Source organism: Aptenodytes forsteri, unplaced genomic scaffold (genome assembly GCF_000699145.1).
Source record: "Aptenodytes forsteri isolate BGI_AS27 unplaced genomic scaffold, ASM69914v1 Scaffold229, whole genome shotgun sequence".
Classification (NCBI taxonomy): domain Eukaryota; kingdom Metazoa; phylum Chordata; class Aves; order Sphenisciformes; family Spheniscidae; genus Aptenodytes; species Aptenodytes forsteri.
In genome coordinates, this window is record NW_008795863.1 from 4,164,795 (window position 1) to 4,187,555 (window position 22,761).

The 22,761-nt window shown below is 44.2% G+C and overlaps 1 protein-coding gene across 3 annotated transcripts in view; it reads right to left on the reverse strand.

Annotated features, from left to right (window-relative positions):
- Window positions 1-15,715: 15,715 nt before the first annotated feature.
- Window positions 15,716-22,761, reverse strand: part of MTCL1 (microtubule crosslinking factor 1) — a 53,871-nt gene continuing 46,825 nt past the window's right edge. For all 3 annotated transcript variants that reach the window (XM_019473349.1, XM_019473350.1, XM_019473348.1), the window contains 2 exons: window positions 16,762-17,012; window positions 15,716-16,710 (listed from right to left, as the gene is read on the reverse strand). In XM_019473349.1, coding sequence (XP_019328894.1) covers window positions 16,803-17,012 — 210 coding nt within the window. In that variant the 3' untranslated portion in view covers window positions 15,716-16,710; window positions 16,762-16,802. The remainder of the gene's footprint in view (window positions 16,711-16,761; window positions 17,013-22,761) is intronic.

Consider the following 22,761-nt stretch of genomic DNA (forward strand, 5'->3'; position numbering starts at 1 on the left):
TTCTTAGGAGGTTACTGAGTAAAACGTATTACAGCAACAATATGCCAAAAGCTAGTATGTGGATCCTATCCATATAAAGTGAGATCAACAATATCTTTTATGTCAGAGAAAGAACAAAACTATATTTAAGGTGGGTACTAAACCAATATTTGTTCTTCAGTCAAACACCAAAAAAGGTTGTGATTCTTTTTGAGAGTTGGAAGAAGGAACTTCACCTTCATTGCTTGCAAGCTATGTGGCCTTAGGCCACTCGGACTTTATATGGTAAACACATTATGGGAAGGAGGAAGAGTGTGAGTCCTGGTGGAGTTGTGTGCATTCATCATGGGAATCTAAAAATACAGTACAGGAAAGAACAAATAGGAATTTGTGATACCCTGAAACTCTTGAGCTCTGCTAAAGAAAGCAGCAGAAATGTAGGCAAGTATTTGCTTCATGAGATAATGTTCCCAACAAGCCATCACTTTTAGGGAGCCTCATGTTGTTTTTCTGGGAATTTTCTCAACGATGTGAACAAGAGAAGAAAAATATCAACAAACAGGTTGCAGAGTGAGCAATCATGCAAGAAGGCAAAATGTCCCTCTAAGGGGTAAAACTCCTCCTTTATTTAAAAACACCTTTCCTCCACTTGTGAACTCTTATTTGGTCTTGGAGGAGAAACACATCCCACAAACAGTGCCTGAAGTCATGCAATACAAGAAGTCCAGCATCACAACAGCAAAAAATTGCCAAGCTCAAGTTACAATGTATTGCTATCGGGTGTTTGATCTGAGAGGTAAACTTGGCTGAGAGATTGGCTACAAGTCCTATAAATGAAAGGTTCCCCACAAAGTATGGAAGCATCCATACGCTGAGCTCATGCAGAGGGACTTGTGAGGTCTTAGTCTCTGTTACTTATACTTAAGGCAGGAGCTGGTAGGGAAGGAACAGTGTTTCTTTCCCCCAGCCATGGCTCTTGCCCATGCTTTACCGAAGGCACGTCTTACAACTTGCAAGAAGCCATCCTCGGGGTCCAGTGAGAGCTATCTTCAGAGAGTGCCAAGCCACTTTGCATTAAGAAGGCTCGGAGATCACAGAGGTCATACCCAATGGTTTGGCACCTAACAGACAAATTTGCCTTTTGTTTTCACTGGAGCCAGTATTTTGGATTCAGTGTCTCACCAGCCTTTATAGATGCCTTTTGCAGTACTTCAGAAGGGAAAGCTTTGGCATTCTGGGATTTTGCACAGAGCTGTAAAGTATCTCTACCTGCTGTTACTTGCAAGAATGGCTGTGGTACCTGCTTGTTCACATGAATACCTCTTACCTGGCAGCACAAGCCCCCCCTGCTCTTTTTCTGTCCAGCCTCTGTCATCCTTGTGCATGTCCTGGGATGCCAATCCCGGGCTTCTGCCTGGACATCCTGCAGCATTCTGGGTGGCTGCTTTAGGAAGACACCGCACTGTAAGTCCACTGAGTTTCTTTCTCATTTGTCTCTTCCCTCACACCAGACTTCCTGTGCAAACAAAGCAAAACTTCATTTAACGAGACCTGGAGACCAGGTTACAGGTTAAATCAGTGTTAGACATAGTCCAAGCCTATTCACAGTAGAAATTCTTCCTACCTGCTTTGATGTCTCTCATCCAGAAGCCCTATGGCATCTTTTAGCTTTGTATAGCCAAGGTGTCAAGGTCTTGACAGTTGTTTTCTTGTGTTGCTACTCAGTCCAGCTGGCGCTACTAAACCACTCCTATTATTTTACTAGATAACCGTTGTATATATATTCTGTACAGCTCTAATTCTCAGCTGTTTTTTTCCAGCTTTCTATAGACCACACAAGATGTTATTAATTAGAGAATGGGTTGTGTTACTTTTCTGTGTTACAAGTTTATTAATGATGACTGAGATGAGGTCCCTTCTGGGATGATACCTACCTTTTCCACAATAGCTGAGACAGCACAAATTGTTTTAGGATAGAAAGAGAGAAGCTGAAACTGCTGAGGGGCTGGAGCATGATTGTAATTACATAAAGCAGAGCAATTGACGTGTAAACACACATTCAGGCTGTCAAAGCTTCCTTTCTAAAAATTTGGAATAAACTCATTTAACATCTCATATATGACTCAAATGTTTCCAGATCTCATGTTGTGTACTAAGGATTTGAAGCAAAGCCTAAAGAAAACAGCTACACAATAAACAATTCATTTTATAGATGGGGTTGGCACTTACTTTTATGAGAGCATATGGTGAATATTTAGAAGACAAATATATGCAATCCAATTTCACCTCCAATACACATATTTTCCAGTGAGTGGCTTAAGGCCAAACAGGATAATATCCCTTGTGGAATCCCCCACACCACTCTCAATTGATTCAAGACAACAAATTTAATGTGGGCTGCCAGTCGTTTGTGGATTCTGTAAGTTGAATGCTTTCCCACATGTTAACCTCCGTGGGACTAAGCACTCTCCTCTCTGGTTCACAGGGGAAAGCTCCTATGATAGCTAGATGTATTATTTTTGATATGATGCTAATTTATGGGTTTGATATTCTCAGCGCATAGACCCTCTGTGACATCTTAATATGTAAGAAATCCCTTCTGTTTGCAGCAGGAAACTGATAGTGTATTGACTTTTAGCAAGTGTTAACAAAAATAAAAGCATTTTTGTTTTTAACGGTATTTCCCCATGTAATTCTGCTCTATTTCTCTTGCTTTGAAACCACAGTGCCATAACAGGATCAGTATGAGTGGGTGCCCATGAAAACCCTTACTTAGAAAAAACCTGATTGCAAAACCAGGATTGCTCTTTACCACTCTTTAAGAGGTTTAGAGCCTATATTGCTCTTCAAAACGTTTTCTTGACTTTTCTTGACTGCAAGAAACGGTTCAAACCTTTTTTTTTTTTTCCAGTGGAAGTTAAAATTCATCACCCTTTTTACTCTAAAAAGAAGGAAAATTGTATCCCTGACAGAATCCCCAAGGCACCAAATATTTATTGGGCTAATGGCCCAACCATAGAAAAGCAGTTGTTGTCACGCTGTATTATCATATATCTTTATCATTATCTTTATTTTTATCATTATCTTTAGTATAACATGGCTAAAATAATGCAAGGCTGCTAGACGGTGAACAGCCTAGGAGACAGTTCCTGGAACAAAAAGCCTTATAGGTCAATAAAGTTTGTCTCTGACTCTAAAGTACCTCTCACTGAAGTCTAATGTTTTAAATATGATGAAAATAAGGGGAAGAATTGTACCTCTGGGTACGTTTTGAAATGGAGTGGAAGGGAAGAGACCCTTGGACAACTCCTGCTCTCTGTCTGTAAGGGCGTTCCTGCAGACGTGGCGGGCAACGCCCCCGCCTCCGTGTCTCCGTGCCTTCGTTTCCCCCATGCGCAGGGAGCACAGAAATGGTACCAAGTCAGAGTATCTGAGCTGGACTGTCTGCCTGAGTCACTTCAGTGATCCTCAGTGGAACTAGCAGAGTAATTGCTGCAAAGAAATTCACCCACGGGCTTTTTACGTAGATGTAAATGGCTTCAGAAGTCACCATAAGGATCAAGCCTTGCAATATATTTGTTTGCCAAAGTTTTAAAATCAGTAAAAATGTCTGGCATGAGCCAGCACCTTGGTCTGCATCTGAAACATTTGTGTTCTGGTAAAAAAATGGGGTGTGGATGAGCATTTGATTTTAACTACATGTAAACCTGAGTTTCTGGCCTGGGCTTACAACAGAATTAAGGCTAAGTTTAAACGTAGTCCTAATGCTAAGTGTGGATGCTGAAAATGTCTGTGCTGGCCCTCACGCTGGGGCTTTGCATTACTGGTGTACAGGTACGATGGCCGTTAATATTGGGTACCTCCTTGCCCTAGGTTAGCATAAAGGGTAGGACCCAGGATTTAGGGCGCTGATGCAGGTTCTCCTAGAACTAGAGCAACAGCTGAAACTTTGGCTGGAAATAAGAAACTGCTTAGGATGAAAGTCATGGATCTTTTGCCAGCATGTGAGAGATGGATGCGCCCATGGATGGACAGAGGACGGCATCTGGGAGAAAGAACGGTTGCAGATAAAGGTATCTGCTAGGCTGTCAGCTTCTTCAGCTGTCTGCACAGCCTCTGAAGGCAAAGTTAATCCTCCAGCACCGTATTCCCTATGCTGCTCATCCTTACCACGTAATGCCAGTTAAGCTACAGGCTTCAGATGCATCCACACGTAGGATGGTTAAGTTTCTTTATTATCTTCAGCAGAGATAATATAGTCTTTCTTCTTTTCAAATGTAATGTAAAATGGAGTATGACATCTTTGATGAGTAGCCTGGATGCAAATCTCAAAGGCACCCTGAAGTGCCGTCCTTCACGCCTGAGCAGCTTTGTGTCCTGCCCTTGCACTGCGGCTCATCGGGAGCGGGGAGTGGGTTCTGGTTTTGGGATCTGGTACAGCCATCGATTTGCTGTAAGCACTGCAGAGCTGCCGTAAATGCTGCCAGCTGGGGGCCGAGTGCGAGCAGATTTCTTTATCCCCTGCAAACCGCCAGGGCCTGATCTTGTATTCTCTTCCTTGCTAAATCCCTCAGGTGCTTTAGGTACGTGCGGAATGGAGAATTGGGGCCCAAGACCAGGGAAGAAAGGGAAACCTACTTCTGTGAAGATATTACAGAATTACCAGTACTTCTAGAGCCCAAACAGTTGGCCAAAGTTACTGAATCACACGAGGAGAGGAAGAGGCAATCTCTAATACTCCGTGCCTGCCTTTGTTTCTATCTATAATTTGAATGTTTAAAACTTCAGTGAAGAATTATGAAGAAACATAAGGGTGACATTTGAGAGGACTGGGGAAAAGTCAATTATTAATAAAGTGAGCGAAATTAGATATAATAATAAACAGTGCTCTCATTAATAAAGTGAGTGAAATTAGATATAATAATAAACAGTGCTCTAAAACTGTGACCTTTCTGCCCTCCTCATCCTTCAAGGCGGAATGCAGGCTCCTGCTGTCGATGCTAAAGGAGAATATGGTTGCAATGGCATAGCTCCTCGGTCATAACCATATCAGGATTATTCAGAAAGCTTTGTCTTTTAAAATTAAAGTTGTGCCCCAACTTTGAAACCTGACCTTATTGAGAATGTGTGAATGAATCATTTGATGCTTTGATTGCTACAGCAAACTTTCCTCATTTTCTAGAACAGCACTAGATTTCCAAGAACGGTTTTGCCACCATTTCCCTCTAGAGGAATCCAGTGCCCAGACAGTCGATGCTGGAGTGGTTTCACAGTGTTTAGCAGACAACAGGCACTACATGAATCCTCCTTTTCCATGCCAGGCCCCGGTGAGCTGACTAAGGATGGGACCGAGGAGAAAGAATGCTCTGCAGGTGCTGGGGTCTCTTTCAGCACCACAATAAAACCCTGTCCCAGCTGCTTTGCTATACTGGTTCCCATCGCAAAAGAATATACGCGCAGCTTCTGGGCACAGACAAGCAGGCACAGACCAAAACCTGGTGCCATCCACAGAGCTAAATGTGACATTAAACACAACTGACCTTTTTCTTTTCTTCCCTCTTTTTGTTTTATACCCAGGCCTATTCCCACCCCCAGTGCAGGAAGCATAAGGAAATGGATCGAGGTGGGACTAGATTTCATTTTCCCAATCTGCAGCGCCATACTTGCTGTACAAACAGCTCCACACAATGTCCCCGCTGCTTGCCAAGCTGGCCTTTAATTGTGCTGGGCGATGGATGGCAGGAGGCCAGCACCACCTTTGAGACTGATGTCACCACCAGTCTGTGACATGCCCACAAGCAACATATTTTCATAAAGATCCATGTTCCTCATTCACCACTGAGACCAGTTCTTATTTGTGTTTAAATCCCTATATATGGCAGAGTGCCACCTGCAACTCCCAGGAAATCCTCAAAGATGCTGGCTTGAACTGAAAGGTGTTTTCCACGGTAGCAGTTAAGGCACATGCACATTTCACACTGCCAGGTTGGAAACTGGCTGAAACGTGGCATTTATGATGCTGTTGTTTTGTGCTGTCATTCTTGGAAAAAGCAGGAAACATAAATGCCGGCAAATCCCTCAATACTCCCACTCCAGCTGCCCTGCTCATCTTGCTCTGCTCTCTCTAGTGTGCTGACCATGCAGCGCAGCAACCTGGTGGGAAGCAGGTCCCCCTCTGGGCTTCAGGGAGCTATGAGTGAGGCAGCAGCGGAAAGCCCATGGCCAGGATCCTTGCAGCTGGAGCTGCTCTCTTCGTGGAGGGTCCCCAACAGCACCCAGAGCTGGTCTTTGTTTAGGCAGTTTTGCCTTGACCAGGACGGTGCAGCCCAGAGTAATCCAGTCCAGAGCTACAGTCCCCTTACAGTGGCTGGAGATCATGCCCGTGGCCATAATGCCTTGTCTGCTCTCTCTGGTGAAGTTTTAGGCAGTATAAGGTGTGGCTCAGTAACTTTCTTAAGGCACTTATCAACTAAAATGCGTGTCAATACTAAGAGACCTGCTCCTTAACACCAGAGGAATGCTCTCCTCCTGCAGGCTCGCCTTCTCTAGCCTGATGGACCCTTCTTGTTTCATGGAAAAACGCATAGGATCTGGAAGCTTTTATTAAACCTTGCCACTGATCCACTATAAGTGCAAAGGCAGCCTAGTGAACTCAACACAGCCTAGGAAGGAGCAGGAATGGGGTGTTTTCCAAGCCCTGCTGCACCTCATTAAATAAATCATTTAACTTGCCTGTCTCCCAGCTGGCAAAACAGCAACCATCACAGGAGAGAAAGCAAACTGCCATATGTTCCCAAGAAGCAAATGGCTGTGTAAGCATTGTCTGGGCTCATATAGGATCTGAACAGGGAAAACAGTATCAAAATTCAGATGGGTACTTAGAAAAGAGGCTGAAAGTCAGACACAGTCCTGCCGGGTGCTGGCGGCTTGCGTCCTTCATCTTGGCTCCTGGAAATGGGATGGGCAATTGTAGTTTCTTATGGCAGCTGTCACTTATTCTTGCTGTGATGCTGCCTGACCCCTCCTGCTCAAACCTGCTGAGCTCTCTGGATTAGTAACTTTTCCACTGTTGGATTTCCCATCCAAGTTAAAAAAATACAAATACATCGTCACAGAGAGCACGCACCTCTAGAAAAATGGGCAAGAGCACTCCTGTCCTCAGTCACAGGACACAGCCAACTAAAGGGCATCCAGCCTGTGTTACGAAAATAACTAGAAGTGGATCTTTTCTTGCATAGCACCGCTACTGCATTCATGTATTTCCTGAATCGCTGTGGATTTTCCCTATTCAAAGAGGCCAAGTTCCAAAAAACTCCTTGTAAATCTCTTTCTTTCACTGCCAGAAACAGAGAGACAAAGGAATTCCTTTCTCCTGCCTCTACTTGCTCAAATTTAATTAGTACCACAATTTCTTCCTGTACTAAAGAAATAGTTTCTTCTTCTGCATGTCACTCCAGCACAACCGTATTGCACAGAGATTCTGTCACTAATATAAAAACAGGTTCCTGGTAAAACACAGTGCTGTAACATAGAGAAAACTTTTTAAAACTGTCTGAAGAAATCCTGGTATATCATTACTGGTCAAGCTCTTTGGATCTACGTTACCAGGCCCTGTCTGTAGCAACTACAGCTAAAACTCATGTAAGAGACTCCAACATTTCCATAACCACTTGGTCACACTGGTCACCAGGAGTGTCTGGTCATTTATGCTGCTAGAGACGACGCGCCACAGCAGCGCTACAGCGAGAGCAAACACCTTCCCAGCACAACCGTGCTTTATCCAGGGGAAGGGTGAGGTGTGTCTGGGCAGCACCTTCTGGGGGCCCTTCTAGCCTTGCCCCCCCCATTCCCACAGTGCAAACCTCAGCACTCCCTGCCCTAGGTATGAGGCACCTTTGCTTTCATCTTGCCATCCCTGACAAACTTATATGGACGTGTGTGTGCTTGTGTAATTAGGTATTTTTGTGTGTGTATACATAATAAAAACAGTCTCCACTGCACACAGATCTTTCCCAAGGGAGAGGACGAGCAAATAAATTATGGGACAGATGTTAGTCATGCTGCTTATTAAACCATGGGATGGTAGCGTTCAAATATTGAAGTGGTAAGTGTGGCAGGACTGAATAGAAGAGACAAAATTATTTTTAGGTGCCTGTTTCTTATAACCACATTTTTAGAGGGTGTGAACGCACAAAGCCTCTTTGATTTCATTTGGGACATAACGTTTCATTTCCATTTCTCATTCAGAAAATACTGGGTTAACTGAGGGCAGCCCTACCTCAAGCGATACCTCCCTGCACAATGCAATTGTTCCAATCAGGTTGCCCTTGGGCTTTCCAAAATCTCCCAGAGAACACTAGTGCCTTTTTAATATTATTTTTATCTTGCTGCTAAAACCAATTGCCAGCAAATCCAGTCAATAAACTAAACTCTGGTTAACTTGGCTTAAACTGAGATCCGTAGCCGTTTCCTTTGCTTTCTAATCCAGTGTAAACCATTGGGAGGACTAATTGCAGTTTCTTATGGCTTTTGAATGTACCGCTGAGGGTATAGGTGTCTCAGAGAAGGTTTTGCAAAACATATGCTCTGTTAATGCAATGCGTGGCTGTTTTTAACAGCCATCATGCTATAGCTCTACAGTATTTGACAGATGTTTTACATTTTTACAATCCAGTGGCATGCTATAAACCATGTCTTCGGTGGGGAAAGATTTGCATGCTGTTTGATGTATGTGCCAGCCCGTGGCCTGCTGCTCCCTAAAGCGAAGGCTTATTTGCATAAGACATGCATCAAAAGGAGGTTTACACACATGGTAGCACATTCAGATGCCTGCTGGAAAAAGGAAACTCGCTGTGATGAAGGTTGAAAGCCAACGTATGCATCTTTTGATAGTGTCTGTATGCTTCATCTGATCACACTGATATGGAAAAGAAATCAAAATTTATCTGTATGAATGATTTAGAAAGTGAAGCAACAGCAACAAAACCAGTCATGACCTATACGCTATTCCCCAGACATTTCTTCAGTTACCATCTTGCCTAGTCCTTCATTAGCACAGAAAAAAATGCTAGACTTTATCACAAAGACTTCCTAAGTAGATTAAAGGCCAATTTTCACTGTCCATTTAACTTATCTTTAAAGCTCTGTATTGTATTTATCTTCTTAATCTGAGCTGAGCTTTTATACACAAATACTGTTTAAAAAGAGTGGAGCAAATACTACATGGTGACTCAGCTCTTTAATTTCCAAAGACCAGCTTTGCAGCAGTCTGCGGTTAAAAGTTGAGTGATGCTGATATGGGATAGAAAACGATGCTAAGAGGTGTGGAAAAGTCCATCTGGTCGGCTTCAGTGCTGGTCTGAAGGACATCTCCTCCACCCTGTTTTGGAAAAGGCCATTTTATAGACCATGTGAAGAACTGTTGTTAGGGGTCTGTTTTTACCTCTGTATATATGCATATGCATAAATAGATGTAAAAGGATAAAAAATACTTTCTGTTTTAAAGATAGATGGACAGATAGATAGATACATCTTATCTGTCTTTACAAGGCTGTTTTCAATATATACATTTAATTGTGTTATCATCTGTGACTATATCAGCTGTTTATAAGTGGTTGCTCTTTAGCTGATGTACTTTTAGAAAGATTTAGTGCCCAATGTGTTGCCTGATGTGTTTTATTTCTGAGTAGTAGCCATGGAGGTGCTGCCCCTAGGCAGCTGGCAATGCACTTTCTGCACGTAATGCATTATTTTCTGTTTAAATGATTGTTTCTAGGCTGTAATTACTGTGTCTGCACTGTAATATGCACCAAGGCTAATCAGTTCATCTGTCAGCATTGTTTGCTGCCCTGACAAGAGACTAAAATCATTGCAGGCCTGACCTCATAGATGTCAAGTTAAAAATGTCTCACTGCTTCTTCAGCTTGGCCGTTCTCTGCTGTAAGACCGATGGAGGCTTCAGAAAAGTGTGTGTGGATTTTTAAACTAGATTTTACTGAGTGACCTGACTCCCACAGAAAGAAGTATTTCCACATATCCAATGCTTTCTGGTATGTAGGTCACAGTAAATTTAGTTAACTTGCTAAGTAGCTCAAATGATAATTTAATTTTGGTGTAGGGTGGTGTGGTTTTTTTTCCATTCAGGTCAGGAGTGGCCTCAGGTAACAGTGGGCTAGTTCCTTACTCCTGGCTCCATTTGGGTTTTGGAGTTGCCTCTGCCTAACCTGAAGAACCAGCACCGGAGGGATCTTCTGCGTTGGCGTTGGGGTGATTTCAGGGTAACTCATGCCAGTGGGAGAAGCCAGAAACCCTGGTAGTGGGACTGGCTGAATAAACCACTTCTGGATCTGGGACCCAGTGGTGGCTGAGCCGTGCTTATGGGACAGGGTCCGCAGTAAATGGAGGTTCTCCTGGTTCTTCGGGAAGGATTGATGTGAATCAGGAGGGCTGCTGGCCACCTAACCCAGACCTGCTGGCCAGGAGCTCAGGCAGATTCTTCTAGGCAGGGAAATGTTTCTACTAAATTATTTAGGTCTGTGCTAGGAAGATGCGCTAATTATTTCCTGAGTAAAAGTAACCCATGTACACGAGAGGTTATACCATAATGAGGCAGTTTCTGAATAAATAATTTTGCTTCTGTTCTTGATGTGAAAAGAGCTGTATAATTCAGGGAATAGTGTCGCACCGTTTCTCCTCCATTGGGTGTCACTGCATTCTTCAGGACATCACTGCTTGGCAGGTCAGTCTATCCTGCTGAAGACCTGGAGGCTTGTTGGACAAACGTGGCACAGAACAGCTCCATCAGCTCGGGGTTTCCCTGTCAGTCAAACACGGACTGATTTTGAGAGACACTGTCAGTGTTACAGATGGGCGAGGTCTGTAACCTCGTGTGGCCTCCCATGCAGTAGCACAACTCAAGTTTTGCTACAGCCAAGCCACAGGTCCAGGTCTGCTCTCTAGTAAATCAGAATCAGGCCCGTTATTTACCAAACACGGTCCAGGGTGCTGGTTTCCAGGGGCTAATTCTGTTTTTCCTGACTTCTTATTGCTGTTTTCTTCTCAACTATTTCATGGTCCTACTACTTTATTAAAAAATAAATTTAATATGCTTTTTTAAAATATGACTACACATTCATTCCTAGCTGTAAAACATTTAAGATGCCTGCACAACATATTTAACTTGCATTTTATGTGCACGAAGAGACGCTGTGGTATTGTCAGAGGCATCACAGACTGAGGGGAACACAGATAATTTGTGAAGCCAGGGCTTTGATTTTTGTCTAAGATGTGATTTCAATGACAAACCACAGTGACATTGTACTAAGAAAATACCCTCTCAAAAGTCTTTGGTTTTGTCATGGAAATAGCTGTGACAAAATCATGGCCTTTATTGTTCTTCCTCTCATTCATATATGCAAAGTGGATTTTTTTTCTGTCTTGCCAATGCAGGGTGCAGAAAATCGAGCGAGGAACAACACAATACATACCTTCTCTCAGACAACGTCAGGAATCAAGGCCATATTTTAAAGACAAACAAGCTGAAGTCGTAGTCAGAGACTTGTGATAAAAGTTCCCAAAGTGTCTTAGTTACTTAAGTCTCTTTCCTGGGCAGAAAATCAATGAGATTTATGGTCTTAATTGCCTAAGCACTTAACATTGCAATTCTTAGTAGCTAAAATACACAGACCACTCCTTTCCTATGTAAAGTGGGAACTTTTGTCAACACCGCAAAATTGTGCCCCGTTGCCTGTTACTGCAGGGCTTAGTATTCTGGAGCCAATTTGGTTCCAACTGTCTCAGTGAGAAAGAGGTGCCTGCTGAGCAGTGCCTTTGGGGTGAGCCTGTCCACTTGCACTCAGCGCTCTCTTCTGCAGCCTAATCTAGAGGGATCACAGTGGGGGAGGGAAGCAGGATGAGGAGAGTACCTGGGTCCATGACATTTTTCTGTGTAAACCTATTCTAAAACCTTATTGTAGGCATTAAAAAATCCAATTAAGGTATAAAAAAAAAATCTAGGGATTTAACAGGACAAAACAATTTGCTATTGTTGGCATTTAATAGGATTCACATTGCATAGCCTAGCAGCCCTCTTCCCTTTCAGTGCAGTATCCACTTACATTGCTCAGCCAGGCTTGTTGCCATCAGGAGACATATAAAACTCAATATCCAAACTACCTTCTTTCTTCTTCTCATTCAGATATCCATCTTCTTCCAGCTACCAAGGACACTGGTTTTTAGGTTTTTTTCCTTGACCTTCTCTCCTCAGATCTCAGTCCATCACCCTGGGCAAGACTGACCCAGGCAGGTGGGTGCCCTGTCCCCACCCCTCGACCTGCTGCAGCTCTAACCTGCAACTGATGGCTGCCAAACCAGGGACTTCTGAGGAGCTGTGTTGGGTCTCTGCAGCCCCAGTCCCACCTTTGCCTCCACACAGCGACTTTCTTCAGGCCAACTCCAGGACGAGTGGCTGCACTGACTGCTGAGCAGCCTGTTGAGCCTTCCCTCACCTGCAAAATCCTGCCCAGACCACCAAGTGCTCTCAGGATTTCTCTCACAATTTTTTCAAAGGATGCCTGGATTGCCCTCCAGAAGGTGTTTGTACACCAGCAAAGAATGAATAATGAGAGAAAAAGTCCTAAATCTGCTCTGCTAAAACAAAAAAAAAAGGTGTTTTTGAGCAACAGATGATAATTTTTTTTTTTTATTTTAGAGACATCTCTAGCAGGGCAGTAATCTCCCTCACCCAAACCTGCAGGCAGAATGTCTCATACTCCTGCAAGATAGATAAGAAGATGATAAACAGGGAAGGGAAGCAGACTTTGCTTAAAGCCATTAAGCCTCTCCAGAAAGCAGGCTGGGCTATGTGGAAACTGAAGACATTAGCTGTCATTTCATATGAAAATTATATGTACTCAGCAGCTTAATAATACTCTAGCAGGTTGCAGTGATTTACATAAAAGAAAGTCAAACCAGGGGAACGGGGAGCAAGCAAGGGATGTGGTACCTCCAAAGAGAGAATGAGGGAGCTTGATGGCTCCAGGTACTCAGGGAAGGAGGGGGAGGGGAAGATGCGTGCCTTGGAGTACTCTGTGTGCATGGAGATTTCCTCTGTGCAGAGGGAGCACGTGAGGGGAAGGGGGTGGTGGGGAAGGATGGTCCAAGCCCGGTCCTTGTCCAGGCACTGAGGCACAACACAGATGTGGTGTTGCCATGTTGTCCTATTTTGGGTCTTTCCTTGTAGACTTGGGTAGGTGAGTTAAGAGGCAGTACACCATTACCAGTGGTATGTATCCATGTGTGCCTGGTGTGTAAAAGGGAGGGCAGCATGTCAGGGGGGCGGCTGACTGTGGAGAGGCGTGAAGTAAAGCGGCAGAAAGGGATGACTTTTCCCCCTCGTGGTGCCCATATGGACACTGCAGTGTTGTGGCAGGAGGGATACCCCAACACCCTGGGGTGCTGCAGCCCCCCCGGAAGCTGGCTGGACTGGGAGGGGTGCCACGGATCGCAGTCCTGCTCCTGATCCCTGCTGTGTCGCAGGACCAGGTGACATCCCAAGGCCATCGTCTCAGGCACCACAAACCCCTGGGTGAAATCCAGCTATCTATTTCAGCCTTGTCAGGCGAAGCTGTGACAGACGTATTCATATTCCCTTACACTAATTTGTGTGGCAATCTGTGAGGCTTCTCCTGCCCTGATTATTCATGAGGCAATAATTCAGATACGCCACAGACACTGAGTGAGCTGCAGACCTTCTAAAAAGGCTTTTCGTTTTCTCTTAGAAGCTTTTAAAATAACCTTAAATGGACTACAGACCTGTCATTTATTTTATGATTTATTTAAGTAATTATGGAGCGTGCTGGAATAATGCGGGGGCGGGGGGAATCCCCCAACCCCACCAGCAGCAATATTGGAAGATAAAAGCCATGGTGTTTCCAAAGAGCTAGTAGAAACGTGATATTTCTCGATGTTGCTGTATTTGCTAATTAGACTAGAAAGGAGCTTACGTTTAACTAACGTGATTCTTTTAAGATCATCCGCACAATATCTGTTTGTGCTTAACCTTCTCCTTCTTGCTATTGCTTGCTGTCTCACTTCTGTTTCAGCGATTCCTGCTGTTTCATAAGCACTTTACCTGTCAAGCCACAAGCAGCTGCTTATCCTCACAGACCTTCCTATTTCAGGATGGCCAGCAGCTAATTCTGCAGGCTGGTGTATTCTTGATTTGAAAGGCAAATACCGTTTCCTGGTATCAAAGCTACAAATCAGTCACTTGAATTTTCTTCTGCATCATTAAAACCAAATTACAGCTGTCACAAGAAGCAGAACAGCATTTTTACTTGCTGGTAGTCAACACTGCTCGTTCATTTGCAACTTTAACTTACTTCATCTAGGAGAAAGAGCTTTTAAGGAAGCAGCACCACCTCCCCCCCGCCCCTCCAGAGCTGCTCCTGGTAATTAAGATTTTGAAAACAAACAAGGATCTTTCAGTTGTGGCTTAAGTCTTCTTCAATAACCATTGCGACTCTTTTTTAACCTTCTAAACACTTTTTGCACATGCTCCTCTTTCCACTCCCAAACTGAAAACATTGCAACAATTCAGGAAAGTGTTGCAGCGAGATTTTTAAGCAAGTAGGTTGGCCATCATGGACAATCTTAAGCATTCAGACTTGGGGGGGGTCAACTTAGTGCTCACAAAAAATGCTAGCAGTGAGGCTTTGAGACAACTGGGAAGGCAATTAGCACCCGATATGATTATTGCTGCCCAAGAGCGGCACTGGATACCACTTGCTTTGGCTGGTACAATAGTACTTTTCAGTCACTGCCTATCTTGGTAAGTGGCAATTTTCATAATGATGACCCACAGGTGGACATTTTGACACTGGGTTAATAGCCACGGTCCTAACAGATGTGGGAGAAATCAGGCCTCAACCGGCTGGTATCTGGGAGCTGACCCAACAGCTAGGGAGTTTGTTCTCATCCAACAGCTGAATTAAACAGCTGAATTCCTAGAAAGCCAGCCGTGACGCAGCAGGATGGGATGCAAGGGGCTTAGCGCCCAGCAGAGCTAACCAGGAAGGCTTCTAGGGATCCCAGATGGTGCTCTTCAACAAACCGGCCTCAGAAAGCCTCAGCAAAGGAAATTGAACAGGAATGAGCCAGTTCAGCCATGGGATAACTAGTCAGAGCAGTTCTGGGGCTCTCAGAGAAAGCATGTGGCTGAACAGATGGTCCCAGGCAAAATAGCTCAAGAAGCTTCCACCTCTTGGAAGCGCATTTACTGCATTTACTTCTCAGTGTTAGCCACCAGTTTTACAAAAGCCCTGGTTTTATTGGTCTCTGTGTGTAATGCAGACGAGACATAAGCTTGGATTAACACGGGACATGCCATATTTTGGTATTATGTGTAGCTGGCTGGTTTTCACCCCCATGAACGACTGAAAGCAACAAGCCATACGGCCTCAGAGGAACTGAGAAGATGGGTCCCACTATTTGCGGGAGCAGCTGTTTCGCAGAGTTCAGTGAGGGAATTCAGAAACCTTCCCATGGCCTGATCCAGTGCTCACAGGAGTCTGTGGAGCACAGCATAATATTTGGCTTTGCCATGATTTATTGCATATAAAGAAGCATTCTTCTTCCCTTATGAATAAAGGAGGCGTTTGGGGGCTTCCCCCCCTCCAGTTAAATGAACCTGGGAAGTACCATCAGAAAAAAAAAAACCACGAAGCACTCGAGCAGCTTGTAAATACTGAGGGTTTTATTTCCACTTCACATGGTCTCCAACAGACTCTTAAACAAGACCAGTTACAATTTAGTATGCCCAGAGATCTCCATGGTTTTCCCCAAACGAAGGAAGTTCTCAGTAAACACTGTACATAGCCAGTTGAACTGCTAACAATAATTTAAAAACTCTTTTTGTATAGTCAATGCAAGAATACCAACAATAAAAGTACAGTACAGGTAAATTCACAACAATATTACAGTGAAACAGATTGACTCACATTTATGTGATGGTAGAAGTACAGTAGCAGTATGTACATGCACTAAAGTGCGAGGACCCAGAGGCATGCAAGTCAAGTATTGTAGGTGTATTTTACAGCTAACTCCATAAGACTTTCTGAGGCATTCTTTTTTTTTTTACACTTTTTCTTGTGTTTACCTGTATTCCCCTCCATCTCAATTAATACAAGTCTAGTGAACTAGCTTAATGGCTTTCTTCACTACTTAAAAGGTATCGCTTCAGATAGTTGAAGCATCTTTAAGAACCTTACTTTTAAAAACCGGTAACACTGACATTAAAATAGAATAAAATTAACTTAAGACCCTAGTTTTACATGAAATAAAAAAAAAACAACCCAAAAAACCCAAAACCAAAATTGAAAACATAACAGTGCAAATATAACCAAAAGGCAGTCAGTATTTGGAGAGAGCACGAGCACGTATTCAAATTCCCTTAAAACTTAGTTTACATTTTATTTTAAATCTTACTTAATATCATTTTTACCCTTTTTTTGTTTTTTTTTTTTTGTTAATATACTGTATGTAAAAAAGATGGAGACAAAAATAGTTTTCTCAGCTATGAAAAAAATTAAGTTATTACAGGCACATTAACTGTTTCATTCTAGAAACACCTCTGTTTCCCAGGTTGGACATTCAGCAGCTGCGTCTGAGAACATTCTTTGACCTCTCCAAGTGGAACTCTCTCCTTCGTGGCAGAGACGGCTGGCGGGTGACCTGGCGGACACGAGTCGCAGCCCCCCTATTCCGAGACGGCTGGCGGGTGACCTGGCGGAGGCGAGTCGCAGCCCCCCTATTCCCGTGCGGAGTCAGGCCAGCTCGCCTCCCTGGCTGGGGGTCTCTGCCGGCGGCTCCTTGCTTCCGCTCTCCTCCGAGGAAGTCAGGTCTCCGGTGGACTGTGACTGTGAGGCAGTAGGGGAATGTGAAGCCCATCGTGACGGTGGGCGACGGTTCGCTGGTCTCTCCGGCCGGGAGAAGCAGGGTTGGAGGGACGGGGCTAGTGCAGAACAAGGTAGTTCCTTGGCAGCCAAGAGAGCAAAACAGCGGTTAGTGACTTGCATTAGAGGCCGTCTGGATGTGCAAAGAATTAGGAAACAAAGAACTAAAACTAAAGCTAAGCATCTGTCATGTCGCGGGACAAAAGCAAGCAGCGAACATCTGTCTGTGTTTGGGCTCCAGGTGTCTGCATGTATGTCTGTGATTTATGGAACAGGTAAGGAGAAAATGAAAGACGTCTGGGATGAGCCGGAGTAGCTGACAAACTTCCATTTGCTAATTCTCCTTATGCTAGAAAGAGAAGAGCTGTAAAGCACATTTGCATGATAATTCAGGAAAATCCACTATTCATCACATTGCTCTAAGTGCTGACCTGGCATAAAAAGGCCAGGTTCAGCATTTGCAAGTGGGGTGAAAATCGACCACTGACTCCTTTTGTCTGCTTCAGAGTTCAGACTGACATGCAGGAGAGACTTCTTAGCAGCAGAATAATGAATACAGGACTAGTTATGATCTCCAGCTGGATTAAAGATGAGGCTTACCTACAGATTTCATCTTCTGCAACGTCACTCCTTACTACCAGCTGCTGAAGCCTGAATTACAGGATTCAGTGTTACTGTATGTTAAAGACGACATTCACAGAAATGGAAAAAACCTGAAATTTTATTCCTCTACCAACATTCCACTGTTCAGGCTTGGTTAGCCTACCTTTGCGATTAGAAACAATCTGCAGTTGTGATTTTTTCACCCTGGCACTAAGTTGGTAATTGCTTCTAATGTTTATGGACTTTGCTCATAGCACAGCTAGGCTTCCTGCCTCGCTCTGAACGCTCCTTACATCAAGATGAGTGAGTGTGGGAGCAAGTCTGTCTTGTAGTGCCGAAGCCAAACTTCTAAATTTCACTGCATACTTTGTAATTTAGAAAAGCAAATCAGAGGAGTTTGTCAACCTATAGAAATGTGTACACTGAGGAGCAGTCACTGGAGAGGACAGAAGAGTTCAGTAAAAACCAGTCTCAAAATCAGAATGCAAACTGGTGATAAATGAAGAGAGAGACCAGAAACGATACAATGCAAAGGAAAAGCTCTGGCACGGTAAGGCACAGGGAAACCAAGGCAGCAATAGAACGATGCAGTAGGAAGCAAAGGAGAAGGAGAAATGTGACTAGGGATGGGGAATATTTGAGTAGGTAACATGATGTGATTGGCAGTGAATAAACAAGGTGATGTGCCACTGAACCCCTCTGCTGCAGTGGGAGGACCAAACATGAATGTTACATGACAGAAAGATCAATTTTGAAGACACAGAGCTGAGGTGCGGCAAATGGAGCTTGTGCAGACGTGTTTCAGAGAGAGTGCATCATCAGACTTGGGGAAGCCTCTCTGAAGGGTGAACCTCGGTGCCTTTGGGCAATACGCAGCCAACAGGGTGATCAGCAAATGCATGTCACAGCTCGAGGCAGTGCTGCGCTCATCTGCCCTCGGCGCTTGCAGAGAGCAAGACTAGGGAGCTGTTGCAGAAGCTGCTCAGGGGGCTACGGAGCCGAGGCCTGCACCACTGCCTCCCTGCATCCTTGCCCCCCGCCCCATCTCTGCGCCGTAAACGTCACAACGACCCTTGCTAAACAACAGTAAGGCTGAAATATAAATCGGCGCTAACAGGAAGATTGACGCCGTGTCCTTACTTCACCTTATCCCATTGCACCTGGGGCAACATATGGTCTGTGAAAGCTGCCACTAGACTCATATTTGTTAAGAGAAATCCATATGTGCAGCAATACTCACAGGCAGCGCAACACGGTGAACTGAGGCTATGAGATTTGTGGGTTTTGTCTTAGCCTCTTTCCAAACAGTGGCTTAAAATGGTATCTCTGTAGCACTGCTTGCTTCTGGCTGCTTTAGCCCAGTTTCATAGCAGTAAATGAGAGTCAGCATGGTGATAACACAATTTATTTCCACTGCTGCCTCTCAGTTCTAAAGCCTCTCTCCAGCACGCTGGCAGATGTTGGTCAGCTTTTACCGAACGGCAGGGTTAAGCTCATCTTATCTGTGATGTACACATGCCCAGCACAACGCAAGGCTGGGTTCATGACGGATGTTGCTCCAGGGCCAAGAAGTGACTGGCAGCATAATCTTATAACGTGCCGGCTGCTGAGTCAGTCACCCCAACCTGCAGCGTGGCTTCCTCTGTGCGTGCTAAGGAAATCCAGCCATGACAAGGAAACTGTCCGGAATGGTTTGTGAAACCCCCTCCTCACTTATCAGATGTAGCTGTCATAGCTAGAAATGTTTAAAAAAAATTAATATCCTGTGGGTAATTTAGTTTGCTGGTTGCTTGGGGGTGTGGGTGGACAGGCAGCAATTCTTAGCCCGGGCACTGAAAATGGGAAAGTTGATTTCAGCTTTAGTTTCTAGCTATTTCCTAAGCCAGGCTGTCAGCCACCGTGGCTATGCCTATATTAATACATAAATAAAACAGTTCTCTGGCTCTGAGGCAGAGTGGACGGTCATAGCTCACGTCTGCACAGCTTCTTCCCTCCCTCCGCTGCAGCAACCCCAGCCACTGGCCAAAACTGGGCTGGGAACAGCTTAATGAGCAAAGGTGACTGTCAGCCACGGGCTGGTGCTGGAGCCCTCTCCGCAGCTCTCTCCTCCTGCTGCTATAGCCATGGCTGGAGGGAATGCAGCCCAGGGCAGCCAGAAGCCCTGCGCAGTGCTGTAAAAAGATGTTTGTTATAAATCTGAATTCCTCCTCAATATTTTTGCATACCTTTATGTTGGTCTTACATTTTGCCAATGTTTTAAAGTTTAACAAAAAACCTCAACAGCACAAATTTTGACTTAAGTGTGACCCCTTCATAGCCCGTGCTGCCACAGGAGACAGCAGACAGGCTCCTATCCTGAGCGCTTCCTGACCATCGCATACGAAGGACCCCATAGGGATGTCGGGTGCGTGCCGATACCTCTGGAGCTGTGGTCATTTATTTCCCTTCGTTAACCCACACGTTCAAAAATGACCGCTTTCGGAAAGCTCTGGAAACAAGGTAGAAAGGACTTACAGCAGTGAGGCAGGCAGGGTTAGAGTCCCCAGGGGGCAGTTAATAAGACAGTTTGGTTCTGGACAGAACAGACAGAAAAGAAAAAGAAAGCAAGTAGGTTGGAAAGAACTGTTTTAATCAATTATTTTTTTAAAGTGAAGATTTCATGTCAGCAAGGAAGAAGTCTCCAGGTGTTACTACCCATTCAGATCATGTTACCGCTGTTATCACAGGGAAACTAATAATCAGAAATAAAAGATAAGCCACTAACAGAAAAAGATTTAGAAAGGAAGGAAGCAAACAAACCAACCCTTTACAATCTTAGCACAGTCTCAGAAGTGGACATAGCATTAAACAAACCAAACATTTCTACTCAGCAGAGAAAGACATCTGTTATCCTTTGCCAACCTTGATTAAGGCTAGGGAAAAACCACGTTACTGTGAAAGAGGAATAAAGCTGTAATTTTTTTTCCTCTGTTTGATTTCAAGAGAGAATTTCTGCTTAGGAAATCTTTAACAAACAAAAAAGCGACTGATATTTTATGTTGCTTATGTTTCTCATGTTGCTCATGCTTATGTTGCTCAGGTTTCATGAAAGCCCTTTGCCTCACCCTTCTCCCATGTTCCTGTTTAACAGCAACACTGGATGGGAGACTCAAACTAAAGCAAACCCACTTTAATTCTGACAACACCTTCCCTTCTTTTTAACATTCCTCCTCAAATGCTGAACGGTTCAGTGGCAAGTGTGTGGCAATTGCTCTGCCCCAGCGAGCAGAAGACGCAGCAGCTGCCCTCTCCTCCGTGGGTCCGTGTGGACGGTCCTTTCCCAGTGCTGTCTCCAGAAATGGGTTTGACCCCCAGTCCAGGACTGTTGTGTAACCTCTATGATTTACAGCCTTGCTAGGCATAGAAGAAAAATGTTCATACTGCTCTTACGTTGTTAGTTAGGTAATGTTAATCTGCATTTTTAATAGCAATATTTATAAACCCAATGATATGCAAGTAAGATAGTGGTTTAGTGAATTAGCAGGATAAGACACTACTAGGCTGCACTGAATGAATTTGCTTGTAAGCAGCTCTGGGCAAGTTAGAAAATACAGAGTTACTACCACTATGTATGCATATACACTCACATGCACACACACGTATGTACGTAAAGATATAAATATATATGTGAACTAGATTTCATATTTGCAGCAGGAATATAAAATAAAATTACGTAATTAAACCACTCAGAAGCTCAAATTAAAGAAAAGTCACGAACAGGTGCTCCATGCAAGTCTAAAAGTCATTAACGTACCATGCCATGACTGCAGAAACAAGAAGGCGTTTGGTGGTAAGAAGGTCACTTGTCTTGGCCAGAAACCAAAAGGGGAGGGGGAAGCAGAGCAGGGATCTACGGGAGGGTGGTAGGGGCAGTGCTGACACAACGCTGCCCCAAGCACAGCCTGCCTCCTCCAAGATCATAATTCGCTGAGCTGCTGCATCTGGCTTTGTACAGTATGTGCTAAGTGGAATTTATACAAAGTGTAATTTGTGTGGTCAGTGTAATCCATAAATACCCAAGGCATCTGCAGAGTCTAAACTTATTTGCGGTTTTGTTTTCAGCAGCGAACCCATGCTCCATTAAGTACATCTTGTAGACCATCACCTCACCTAGGAAAAGCTAAGCTCATCGTGTGAACGCCCACCAACTTCCTTTTCAATGCATATTCCTGAGAAATGACAGGACCACCCAAAGATCATAACCTGTGCATCTAGACAACAGTCATAACAACCAAGTAAGAGTTGCAAGGAAAAACAAGTCTTAGCTCTGAGGCTCGGAACTCAAAAAATTAGCAAAAGATACTGAGAATTCAGAAAGAGGAGCAATTTTCTGCCAGGTTGATGGTCAATGGGTTTTTGCTAAACAGCATTGACACAAATCACTCCGTGCACCAAACTCGGGTACTGACGCTAGTTGTATTTTGCCAACAGCAATTTCTGATGATGTGGGATGTCATCCGTTTACTTATAGTTGAAATCTGCTGAGACATTTAAAAGATGCAGGAGGAAATCAAGAGTTTCCAGGGATGCCTTGAAGGCAAAGCTGAGTTGAACCTGTAAGAGTGCAACACACTTTCTAATAAGGACTGGTAGTGCATTCCCAGTATTTTGAACCAAGGACAAAATACAGAGATAGCTAGAAAGAGTCAAATAAATGAGGCTGCTTTCCACTTTTATTCCCTCTGAAGTTTCTGCACAAAGGCCACTTTCATTCACTGTTATTTATAATGTGCATGTGGTTTCTTTTCTATATGTACAAATTTCCCTATTTGTATCTGTTTAAACTGCATATAGGGAATATATCCTTAGCTTTGGATCCTCTATTAGGCAAAAAAGATCATGTCCTCTGCGCAGTACCTACAAAAGAGGATCCAATTGTCCGTTGAGAACCACCTGCTAGTGTAAGGCAAACTGCAGACCAAAAGTTTCAGTGCTTAGGTTCCCACAAATCCTTCAAGCCAAATGTTGACTTAGAAAATGGGGTTTGAACATGCCCTTGAGGCTATCTGAGGCAGGAATGGTAGGAGTGAGCCTAGCAAGGCCAAGGTGGGACGTCTGGGGTGTGTAGGGGTCAAGGAAGAGCAGCTGCCTGCGGCGGGGGCCCACCGAAACATCAGGACGCTAACGGGGCAGAGAGGACAAGGGCTCCTGCCCTGGGGAGTATCACTGACCAGCAGGGCACATGCCA